This window comes from Pungitius pungitius, chromosome 7, assembly GCF_949316345.1.
Source record: "Pungitius pungitius chromosome 7, fPunPun2.1, whole genome shotgun sequence".
In the NCBI taxonomy this organism is placed as follows: Eukaryota; Metazoa; Chordata; class Actinopteri; order Perciformes; family Gasterosteidae; genus Pungitius; species Pungitius pungitius.
In genome coordinates this window covers 7279845-7291428 of record NC_084906.1, presented here as the reverse complement: position 1 = coordinate 7291428, position 11584 = coordinate 7279845, and the positions used below count along the sequence as shown (strand labels likewise).

Here is an 11584-nt window from a genome sequence, read left to right as displayed (position 1 = left end):
TTGACAAAAACTGACAAAATGTTTCTTTGGGCGAGGAGCATGCAGTTACTCGGCATGCACTTATCAATATTAAGTCTGCTGAGACTCAGCTGCTTCAAATTAACACTGAAGACTTTTCTATTTGCGGCCGCCTTTAAATTAATCAGATTTAGGGATTCATACACTGCACTGAAACTTTCATTCTTTTTTAAGCTTCTTTATTGTTTTAATGTCAGTTTTTGGGGTTTCAATCAATGCTCTTGAATTTATTTGCCTTTTGCCTTTTGTTTTATTGGTTTCATTAGTTTTATGTGAAGCACCTTGAATTGCCTTGTTGTTGAAATGTGCTATCCAAATAAAGGTGCCTCGCCTTGCCTTAAGTGCAACTATTGTTGTTGTTATGTGTCATCAGTTTTCAGAAGTCTTTGCTTCCTTATAGGTTTCCTACTAATGTTTCCTTCCCTGAATTCCACAGTTGATCACCGGTTCGCCCATGTCCGTAAGTCCCTTGTGTTCCAATCAGACAGGCCCTGTAGAGACACACGGGCAGCTCGCATGTCTTAAGTAATTGAGCGGTTCTCGTGAGACTTGTCATGATTAGTTGGACTGTGCTGGTCCTCGTGTATTTTCCCAGGAGAGCAGACTGAAATTTGACACTTACCAAATAACCTTCACAAAGCCGTGATGCACCTTATTCGTCCACACATATCAAGTTTTAATCTCTGCATACTCCCTCCTGCGTACTTTCCCACACAATAACACCATCCACCGATATATCCTCCATGCTTTCAGGAGTATTCAACATCGTCCTTCAGGTTAGTTCATGGCTGTGTTCTGAAATATGTCCAAAAAGGAAAAACAAACAGCACAGTTGTAAGTTTGTGAAATTTACACTGAGCTTTGTAATACAGTTAGTTAACACCTTAATAATTCTTTCATACTTTATTTGTCACATGACTGTGCTATCGTGCATGTGTGTTTACAATGCAACGTGCCAAGAGTTTCACATCCACACATCTAAATCCACTTGGTAGCCTACCTTTTAGTGCAGAACCAAAAGGACAATAAGTGAAATGAAGTTGGTCAGAGGGAGTTGAAATGCACATGACTCCTGCGTCTTTGTGATCGTCAACTGGAAGCTGTCACAACAAAGCTGCGATGGATGTTACGCAAGTGTGTTTTTTAGTGACGCAGTGAATGAGCCCGGATGCTGAAGCTGTACCAACAAGCAGCATGAGGAGCATCACCCAGGAACTCCCTGCTGGGATTAAAAAGATTGTGGTTTGTTGGTTTACTCGGTGTTTGTGTTTCTTCTTGTTTTCCGCGATGGTGGCTTCAAAGAACATTAAAGGAGGACAAACACATGCTTTCTTAGGCTGAATTTGAGGTCTAAGCTTTAAACAAATACTGTCCATTGATTTGAAAATATAGTATTTCTGTTCATCCTGACTGACTGAGTAGGACTAATCTAATCTGTGGGAACTATTTTCCCTGCTGCCATTGGTCTTTAAAATGACTCACTGTGATCTTTGTATTGGGGTCATTCCTCATTTGATGGTTGTGTGGTTACTGGGGGATAACAAAAATACTCGTATTCCTTGATTTCAATCTGAGACGTCTGAGTAGTTTAAATACGTTTTGCTACAAAGTTGGACATGGATTAATTTTACACTGCCATATACAGGACTCAACCCACTGGCACACTGCACAGAAAAAGTGCACAGTCATGCTGGAGGAGGGGGTTCTTGGATTTCACGCTGGGATGGAGGAGCGCTCCTTTATTGAGAACATACCGGATTTGTTCCACAGAACCCACGCTTTCTGGCTCTGGAAATGGTTGGTTTTGCTTTGCTATGATTCCAGTTGCATAAGTAGTACCATATACACAACCCACCTCAATGCTGTTGTTGCACACTACATTCTTCTATATAGATTTGTTTTTTAGCTCATCTTTCCTTTTGGACTTTTTAATTACGTATTTTGTTTATTTTGTATCATTGCACAAATATAATTGCTCATGGATTGATTTCCTTTGTGTGTCAATAATGACTTGCTCTGTATATCATATGATATGTAAAACAAGCTATGCACTAAATGCATTTATCTAAAAGAATAAGTATAAGACGCTTCCCAAAGCACTGCAGAAGATTATGCCAGTAAAAAAAAGTATCAGATCAGTGATGTTTTATATTTTTCTCTCTGGGAGGTTGTCAGTGTTTTAGAACACTAGTCGATGGATATAAAGCGCCCCCTTGTTGCTTTCTCTTATAACTTCTGTCTTTCCTTCTTTCCTAAACTGTGGAAGATCAAGAAATAATGGCTGTAGATTCTGATTCTACAAAGTCCATGACATAGATCGTCACAATGGTGATTGTAAATTCAGTGCAACTTGAGGCTATTAAATTCACCCACCATTTGTGTTTTAAAAAGGCTGTTGGACACCTTAAGGTTTTCTCCTCGGCTCTATTGTAACTGTGCTAAACTGTGTTTAGATTCAGGCCAATAGCACTAGGGGCAAGTATGAACACGCATGAGACAATATTTCCACTTGTTTCTTCAATCTGGCATTGGAAAAGTACTTGATGGTAACAGTTGAAGCATTGGATATGGTATCATTAAAGGCTTACAGTAAGTTGCAGAGCACTCATGTCTAACAAACCTAGAGGGGGAAATGGTGCCATAACACCCAACAGATAAAAGGAGGAAGGGCAACTTTAAAGGAACACACCTCTGATTTGCTCTCTTGGTCAGATGAGAAGGTGGAGTTTGATCAATTTGAACCAAGGTGACCGTTTCTCCCCCCACTCAAAATACCTCTATGAACCCCCTATGCTAAGCTGTGCTAGCCGTCTCCTGGGGTGTAGCCAACAGTTCCCTATGGTCCCTCATGATGCATCCTCCTGATTCACTTAGCACTGTCCACTTGTGATTGGATCACACAAAGCGCAGGGTGTAACCAGGGTCTTTTATAATCTGTCTGTGTTTCATTCTCACTACGCCTTTTATTCTAATAGGTCTCCTACGTTTTGGAAAGTGGAAAACGAGGGCCGTTAACTAGCATTACAAACATACAACCCTTACAACTGGACTACATCCAAACTGCCAAATGTCTGTAAAACCAAAAGAAGCCTCCAGTTATTCCGTCTTCAGTGAATCTTGGTTGGTTTTAAGCCAAAAATGAGTCTCCTTTGTCCTTTTGTCCCAGGCTTGTTTTCTCTTGGGACAATGTGTAGAGCCTCACACAAACGTTGTTTTCTTCCTTCAAAGAACTTCAAAAGGCACATCTTCCCAGAACTGCTGATGGTAGCCTACACACATCTGGCCCATGTCCATGTCTAGAACCTGCTCACCCTTTGCTTACTGGTGTGACCTTTGTGAAATGCCATTATCTCTGTAGCTGGAGAATGGGGGGTGCTGCCTTTACGGTTCCCGAAGGCCAAGGCAGCGGGGGAGGAGGACTCACAACGAGAGGACTGGTGAAAGAAACGCTCCAGAATGAAAGTCCAAATAGATCCTCAAAACAACTCGCCGAGGGTAACTTTTTGCTTAAAACCAAACAATTGTACACAATGGCGTTTGTGAATGGATTTTGTGTTGTTACTTCTAGATAAACTGAGGAAGAGAGACCAATGCTTATGAGAGGAGGTCACTGCTTTATTTGGTCACGCACGTCAAAAACCTGTTTGTGATGAAATCATGAAAAAATGCGCCTTGAAACCTACCAGAAAAAACTGCTCTTGAGTAGCAGACACATGTTGCAACACATGAAAAAAAGAAGAGAACCTGACACCGGAGAGGTCACAAAAACTGGATGAGAGACAAAAAAAACAGTCAGGGTTTTCAGAAGTGTCAGGTCGTAAAAGAGCAGGTGAATCTTTGACCCATGTCTACGACTTCTTTCGGGAGCAACGGTGTTCAGTGGAGTTGAGCGTACTCTGTAGCACTGGGCTTGTAATCAGGCCTGTCGCACACTCACGTGCTTCTTTTCACCGGGTCAGCTGTGGTGGATGCCGGCCATAATAGGACACGCACACAGGCACACAAGGAAGCTCCTTGTCCCAGCACCACTGAGGTTTTCTGTGCTGAATTTGGATGTAACCCAAACTGAACATTGTTCGGTCCCATTATCCGTCCAAAGATACAGTAACTGCATTCAATGATAATAGTCACAGATACGATCTTGGAGGTCAGATTTAATAATGACAGTCGGCGCTGCTCTAATCAGACTTGTGCCTTGTGCCAGTTGAACCGCTGCGTCCAGGGCCCTCTAATCCCTGCGTCTCACTGTGCCGCTCTGCTTTCACAGCTGCTCAAGTTTACGATCATCGGGTCAACTCGGCTGCGCCAGTTTTCACTGCTGTCATGAAACCCATCGCCGCAAAGCAAAGGCTGAGTGGGAGGGTTAGGGGGAGGGGTCAGTGATAGCCATGGGGCTGTATGGCCTCCAAAGAGACTGCATACATGTGACGAGATTAGAGCTAATCTAATGGTGCTTCATTTGCTGTTTGGACTTAAGATACCAAATTAAGTCTTGAGTCTCTGATTGAATTGCAGTTCAGGTGCCTCTTGTGTTCTGTGTTGTGTGATGAAAAGGGTCAAGTGAGAATAGATAATTGTCTTACCGGCTTTAAAAAGAGCCAACGGTGGCAGTTTGTGTCTTTTTGTTCTGTGTACTTTACATACTCTTGAACTGCCTGTTGTTATGCAATAGCCTGGTATGGAGCCCCACCCCCACCTCTCTTCTCCTCACAAAATTGAGTTAGGCCGCAGCTGCCATGGAAACGAGGCCACGGGCATAATGGCTTTTTTCACAGGATGATGTGTTTGTTTAAATCACCCTAGGTTATCTTATCTGAAATATAAAGGTATATCAGTACACAGACAGCACACAATGGGGCTGGATAACGTGGGATGCACTGAAGAGGGGCTCCATTTCTAATACAATGGCAACATGTCAATAGGTTGTGCAACAGTGAATGTCCAACACAAAACAAGCACACGTAAGAAAAGGCTTCCCATGCAGAATGTCAACCTCCCCAGGTTTCACTGCAGTCTGATGGGCTCAATCAATAGTTTGTTAACAGTAAAAGTGACTCCACATCTTACTTTGTACTGAAAGAGACTGTTGAGCCCCTGACTGAATGTCCCATGTTTCCAAGAGGCCCTCGTGGGTTGTAACATTTTCTGAACTGAGCTTGTGTACGGGATTGAAGGAGGCCAACGCACTGTGGCTTAAGCATGTTTTCATTTGGCAGTAGACTGCGAGACAAATCGAATTAGGTGAGTTCTCAGAATGCTGCCATATACAGTACATTCCTGTGGAAAATGGCGCTGCACGCAGCTGACTCCAGTTTCGAGGCTTCCACGCGAATTCAAGAAGAAAACCTAGCGCTCTTCCTAGAACTACTACACTATATAGTGTCTTTTATGATTCAATGTAATCGTACATTGTGACTGATCGATAGATTTACATTCAGTATTGATCTTCTAATAATCCCAGTCAAGAGAGATTTGAGTCCAACTTCAACAAGCTTTAGTTTGAATACTTTTGAGTTTTTACACTAGAATGATAGTGTATTTTATTGATAAAAAAATGAGCGCTGCTCTTGTGTTGGTCACTCATCAGATTTAGTTTGTCTCTTCATACACAACGTAATACACGTGATACTGTTAATGTTTACTGATGAATATGAGACCACAGCTGTGAGAGTTGGGGACCGTTCTAACTGCGACTACAACACACGCATTGGGAGAGTGACTTGAGACATTGCAAAAAGTTCTTGCTATATTATTACTTTGTATTGCAAATGTAGCACCTTTACATTTAGTCAAAAAACACAAATCAATCATAAAATTACATATTAGCATTTAATTCAAGTATTAATGATCTAGTTCATATTGCTTTATATTATCATTTTCTTTGTAACAAAAAGTAGGAGCAAATAAGATGCAGTTTTCCAGGTGTTCAGGCAGAGGACCTCTCCTCCCTGTCTTTACTTTCGTGGTATATTTTAAGAACTGGTGTGTATGTTATTGAGGTTTGTGACAAAACGTGAGAGCAGAGGGACAGCTCACCCATTATGTCTGCGTTGACTTGCGACAGACAACCAAAGTCTTTACGCTCGCTGCAGGTTGTCAACACCGTCACAGCTCACGATGATCCCGTCAACCCTTTTGAAAAGCTGCGACGTCATATTGACTTTTTGTAATGAAGGTTTCCACTGGTCGCTTTAGCATAAAAGGGAAGATGCAAATGTTCCCACGCACAACTAATCACTGTTTGTTTGTTTGTTGCACATTTTCCCTTAACGCTGGTCACATTTCTGAGATTTAAATCAGCTGACAGTCAGCATGTGGCGGCGTGTTGAATTAAAAATGAGGCTAAAAAGGATACAAGCAGGATTAGTCAATAATTTCTTTTAACAATGACACATGAAAATAGGTATTTGGATTATACTTTTAAAACCATAGAAAAGTAGATTAGCTTAATTTTGACATTACACAACATGATATAACCACCATTATGACAGAAGACTGCTAAAAAGCATTAAAATGCCAATAGGATCTTTTTGGTCAGAGTTACAAGATCTGCAGAAAATCCCTCCTGCATTTAAAGACAAGGTTTCATTAGCTCACATTACAGTTGTGTCATTCTATGATCTCGGCTACAACAAAACCTTTTGGCAGTTTTTGTGTTAGAGATTAAGACTTGCTGCATACATCTGAATGCAGGTATACCTGATTATTATTTCACCTGCCAAGTCAAACATTGAGACAGATAAACATCCCTCCATAGAGTCTGGTAAAAAGACACATGGCTAGATACAGTACTGGAAATGATACTATAGAACTGGTCAGTTGCCCGGACCTGTGGGCTCCTCCCCCTGTTCTTTGAGTAAACACGTGCGCACCAGAGCCTCTGTGACGCTGTAAGGGTCGCAGTTGGCGGCTGGTCGGCGGTCCTCGAAGTAGCCCTTCTTGTCCTGCCCTACCGAGCGAGGGATCCGAATGCTGGCGCCCCGATTGGCCACGCCAGCCGAGAACTCGTCGATGCTGGAGGTCTCGTGGCGGCCGGTGAGGCGCCTGGCGTTGTCCAGCCCGCCTTTGGGGTCGTAGGCCCGGATGTGGTACATGTGTCTCTTGGCCAGCCTCTCGATCGACTCCTCAATGATTCTGTGAAGGAAGTAAGACTCTCATGACCCTGTACCACATGACCCTGTTTCATAACCCTGAAGCAGATGGAAAATGATTTTTACTTCAGTCCGCCTTCCTCTCGCATCTCCTTGGTGCTGAAGTTTGTGTGGCAGCCCGCGCCGTTCCAGTTCCCAGTGATCGGTTTGGGGTCAAAGGAGACCACCACGCCGAAATCCTCACACACTCTGTGGAGGATGAAGCGAGCAACCCACAGATGATCCCCCATGTGGATACCTTCACTTGGCCCGACCTGGAACTCCCACTGAAACCCAACAGAGACTGCGTTATCGACTGCTCCTGAATTGGTTCTACACAACCAGACAACAAATAAGACAAAGGGGGCAATACCTGAGCTGGCATGACTTCCGCATTGGTGCCACAGATGTCAACCCCCGCGTACATGCAAGCCCGGTAATGGGCCTCCACGATGTCGCGTCCGTACGCCTTGTCCGCTCCAACGCCGCAGTAATAAGGCCCTAATCAGGCGGAGGAAAACAGAATATTAAAAGTCACATGGCCTTAACGAGGCACTACAAGACAAACTAGAGAGCCGGCGTTCACCTTGTGGACCAGGGAAGCCGTTGCAGGGCCAGCCGAAGGGATGTCCATCCGTGCCCAGGATGGTGTACTCCTGCTCCATGCCGAACCACGGGTGGTTTTTCTCCACCAGGCTCATGATCTGTTTACAGGTGTGCCGCAGATTGGTCTCTGTTGGAATGACGGCAGGGACTTGCTGAAATTCAAGCCGGCTTAACTTGGGACCACTTTCCGAACCGGCTTATATCGGCTTTACCTGCAGGCTTGTGGTTGTACTTGAGCACCTCACAGAGCACCAGCTTGTTGGGGTCTTTTCTGAACGGGTCCCTGAACATGGCGGCAGGGATCAGGTACATGTCGCTGTTGGAGCCCTCGGACTGGTACGTGCTGGAGCCATCAAAGTTCCACTCAGGAAGCTCTGTCGCAGATCAAATAACAACAACAAAAACAACACCTGGAATCAATCATGTACTCCAAAGTCTGAAAAACACCACGTTTCAGCGCACGGGGCGCACGTGGACCTGTGGATCTTACCCTCAATTGTCTTGGGTTCAGAATCCAAAGTTCTGGTCTTGCAGCGCAGTCCCTCTCCAGATCCGTCGATCCAGATGTACATGGCTTGGACCTTATCCCCCTGAGGGAGCTCCATGTACTGTTGCTTAACAGCTTTGTTCAGTTTAGAACTGGTTGAGGTGGCCATTTTGCTGACCAAAACCTGCCGAGGGACAGAGGACAGATTGTGAGCCTCCCACAGTGGATGCACTATACGATTCATACATTGGGAAAATGTGCACAACCGGACAAAGTAAAGGTTCAACTTATTTTTTGCTGACACGGGAAAGGGAACATGAATCACTCAACAACAGCACCATCAGTGAAATAGCCACAACTCTTCTAATGATCTGCGACCTTCTATTTAAGCTACTAAAAGTCACTAAACAAACTATTAAACAACATTGACACAACGTTTCATTATATACGTTTAATATTAGTGTAAAGTCAACAACCGAAGCGATGGCATAAGATGGAGAAACGAAAGGAAAGTAAAAGCAGCACTCATGAAGAAATCAATTATCCTTCTAAGACCAAATCCAGAAGCAGGATGTCCGCACATGTTGAACCGTTGAAAAGCTCTTACCTTGTCTGTTAAGTAAAGGAAAATATCAAAAAACTATAAAAGCCTCTGGAAGCGTCTTCTTTGTGAAGGTTTCTATTGTCTTTCATTCCTGCTTCACCTCCGCTTCCACGTCTGATTTATACTGCTGCTGCTGCTGCTGCTGCGCCGCCCCTGATTGGCTGAAGCCGGCACGTGACGGGGGCCTGACGCGCAGATACGCGAGTCGCTCAATCACTGCAGCGAATAAGAAAGGCAGGAGGCAGAGAATCTTTTAGATCTCGCTTGGCTTTTCATCAACATTATGTAAAGTGTGGTAAAAGCTGATGTAATCAATAACTGGAAATCAAAGCGGATTACAGTGATTAAACATCACCGATGATCAAGTTACGCACAAGTCTTATCAGAACAATTTATCCTCAAAAGTTACAGATGAGTTCCACTGGCAGACAGGTAGAAAAATTGAGTAAAACACTCAACTACTTATTCAATGTAACATTTCAAATATTAAGCGGATGAGTATTGGATTACATTAATGGAGTAACCTACTCAGATTAAGTTCTCGAATCCCGCAATAATGCATCATAAATTGATCATTGTCTTTGTATTTAATATAATAAAATAAACTATACTTTTTAAATATGATAGAACAAAAATACTTAAAGTACATGTACCTCAGAGTAGAGTAAATGTACAGTTCATTTCGGTTTAGTAACAAGATCAGATATTTGCTGTAACATAAACTCAGGAAAACTTGGCTGAGATCTGGTCCTTCGTGACACTAAGCCGATTAGCTGCTCTGCTGAAACAAGTCTGTCCGTTTGGATCTGGTTGAACAACAATGAGCCTTGGGTTGGATTCATCGTCATGGCAGCAGAAAGTCTTTATCAAAAGCAAATGATCTTCAAGGTATGTCTCGTGACTCTGTACAGCAACACAATAGTGAATCAAATGTCTGAGAACAACACAAGGCCTTTGTAATTCAACTGAGTTATGATTATAAAACTTTACCACTACTAAATACTTGGAATGTAAACACCACTGAATTCATTGGATATTTTACTTTTCAATTTGACTTCCCTCTTTGAAATCTCCCAAACGTATATCTTTATATAATATTTTCAAAGAGGAGGCTATAAAGGATATACATTTAGATATGGTCAGAGACAAATATTACAGTTCAGTAGCAGTGGTCCTAAAACAACAAAAATGTATATATTTATGTAAAAAATTCAAAATGAGGTTGCTTGTGATATAATTATTAAAGCCTCTCTTTACAAGGCCATCCTCCTATTTCTCTCATTACTTTGACATTACATGTCTCCAGAATAAACCACCCAACAAATGTACGCATCCCTTTTGCTGTGGAATGAAACATGCACGCAGTGAAGGAAAGAGACCTCCTCATAAAAGCAAGACGCGCCGACGCCCAACAGCCTGTAAACTAAAAGCACTCCAGTACGCCAGTGTGAGGCCCGTAAGATTATCCCATTACATTAGGTTGTGTAAAAGTACCAGAAAACAGGCCCGAAGGAATCACAACCTTCAAAGAAAAAAAAAAGAAAGTTCTGCAGCGTTCAATACCTGCACGTTTGTCCATTAGAACAGCTGGACTCTGAGTGAATTCATAGATGTAAATGCATGATCAGCATAACACAGCAGTCATGCTGACACCTCGACGCTTTCTATTAACAACATGTCTGCGTGGCCTCTCCCCGGTCGGCCCTGGTGTAGTGGAGTCGGTGTGCCATGGCGCTTTGCTGAGTGGGGGCAGCTCACATAGAGGGAGACAGTCTCAGGCTCAAAGGCACCGAGGCAATGACTGTACCTGGGAAAGCCCCCCCCCCCCCATAATAACTGCATGTGTACAGGAAAAACAGCAAGGAATGAGCTGCAGATCAAGTGACACCTGGAATAAACACCCACTTTCTGTCGGCCACATCTTTTAGTCACAGGAAAAACACTCACAGGGAGACGCAGACCCACAGCAAGCCGTGTTGTGTCCTTGGCTTTTTGTTTTTGTTGTTGATCCGAGGCCTCGCTGCAGCTGCTGACCCTTTTGCAGGAGCTCCCGTAGCGTTTCACAGACATTGTTCCAAAGGGGTCAATGTCTGTGAGTTTGATCCAACTCAAGCAGTGGTGGGTCTGGGTTCAGGCCTAAAGAGCCTGAAGTCCCCGAGGGACACGGCCTACTGCGGGCTCGGATCAGCATGGAAACACAGACGCTACGGATCACATGCTCTTCACAGAGCTGTATCCACAGATACATCCTATGTAAAACTAAACGCATCCATATGCAGAATGCTGATGATGCCGGTGAAACGTAGATTTGAGGTCCTACGGGGACATCTAGTGGCTGATTTGTAGTAGGGTTGCAGGAGAAATTGTTCTACTTGTTCTGGTTTACTCGGGGAATGCCTGTCTCCTCAGTTATTGGGTCTTCATTAGTGTGAGATGTGTAGGACAAAAATGTAAGCAGGTGCAAATGTTATGGAGCATGTTGATGGACAGACTTTTAATATTTTGAAACACACATTGTGAGATCTGATGAAGAGAGGCGTGCAGTCATATGGTGTTCTGAAGTCAGAACTTTGCTAGATGTTTTATTTGAAGAATTGTCCATCTAATGTTTTATATATAATAAATAGTTGCATAGGCTACCCGATTTCTGTAACCATGAACGAGCTGTCTCGTTGATACGGTCAAATGGACTGCAGTGATTGGATGTCGTGCAGGCAGCGCTCTCTGCATACAGGTGGC

General features: G+C 43.4%; 1 protein-coding gene across 1 annotated transcript; it reads right to left on the bottom strand.

The window, feature by feature from the left end:
* Window positions 1-6380: 6380 nt before the first annotated feature.
* glulb (glutamate-ammonia ligase (glutamine synthase) b) lies at window positions 6381-8979 on the bottom strand. The gene is made up of 7 exons (XM_037470112.2): window positions 8849-8979; window positions 8245-8425; window positions 7967-8128; window positions 7735-7881; window positions 7522-7649; window positions 7236-7435; window positions 6381-7152 (listed from the first exon to the last, which is right to left on the bottom strand). The coding sequence occupies exons 2-7, from the start codon at window positions 8408-8410 to the stop codon at window positions 6834-6836; spliced, it is 1122 nt and encodes a 373-aa protein (XP_037326009.1). The 5' UTR covers window positions 8411-8425; window positions 8849-8979; the 3' UTR covers window positions 6381-6833.
* Window positions 8980-11584: the final 2605 nt, after the last annotated feature.

Coding starts and splice junctions, on each gene's coding strand:
- glulb (XM_037470112.2), bottom strand. CDS start 8,410: ATGGCCACCTCAACCAGTTCTAAACTGAACAAAGCTGTTAAGCAACAG. Junction 7,882..7,966: donor GTACAACCACAAGCCTGCAG/GTAAAGCCGATA, acceptor TCATTCCAACAG/AGACCAATCTGCGGCACACC. Junction 7,650..7,734: donor CGGCTTCCCTGGTCCACAAG/GTGAACGCCGGC, acceptor CCGCCTGATTAG/GGCCTTATTACTGCGGCGTT.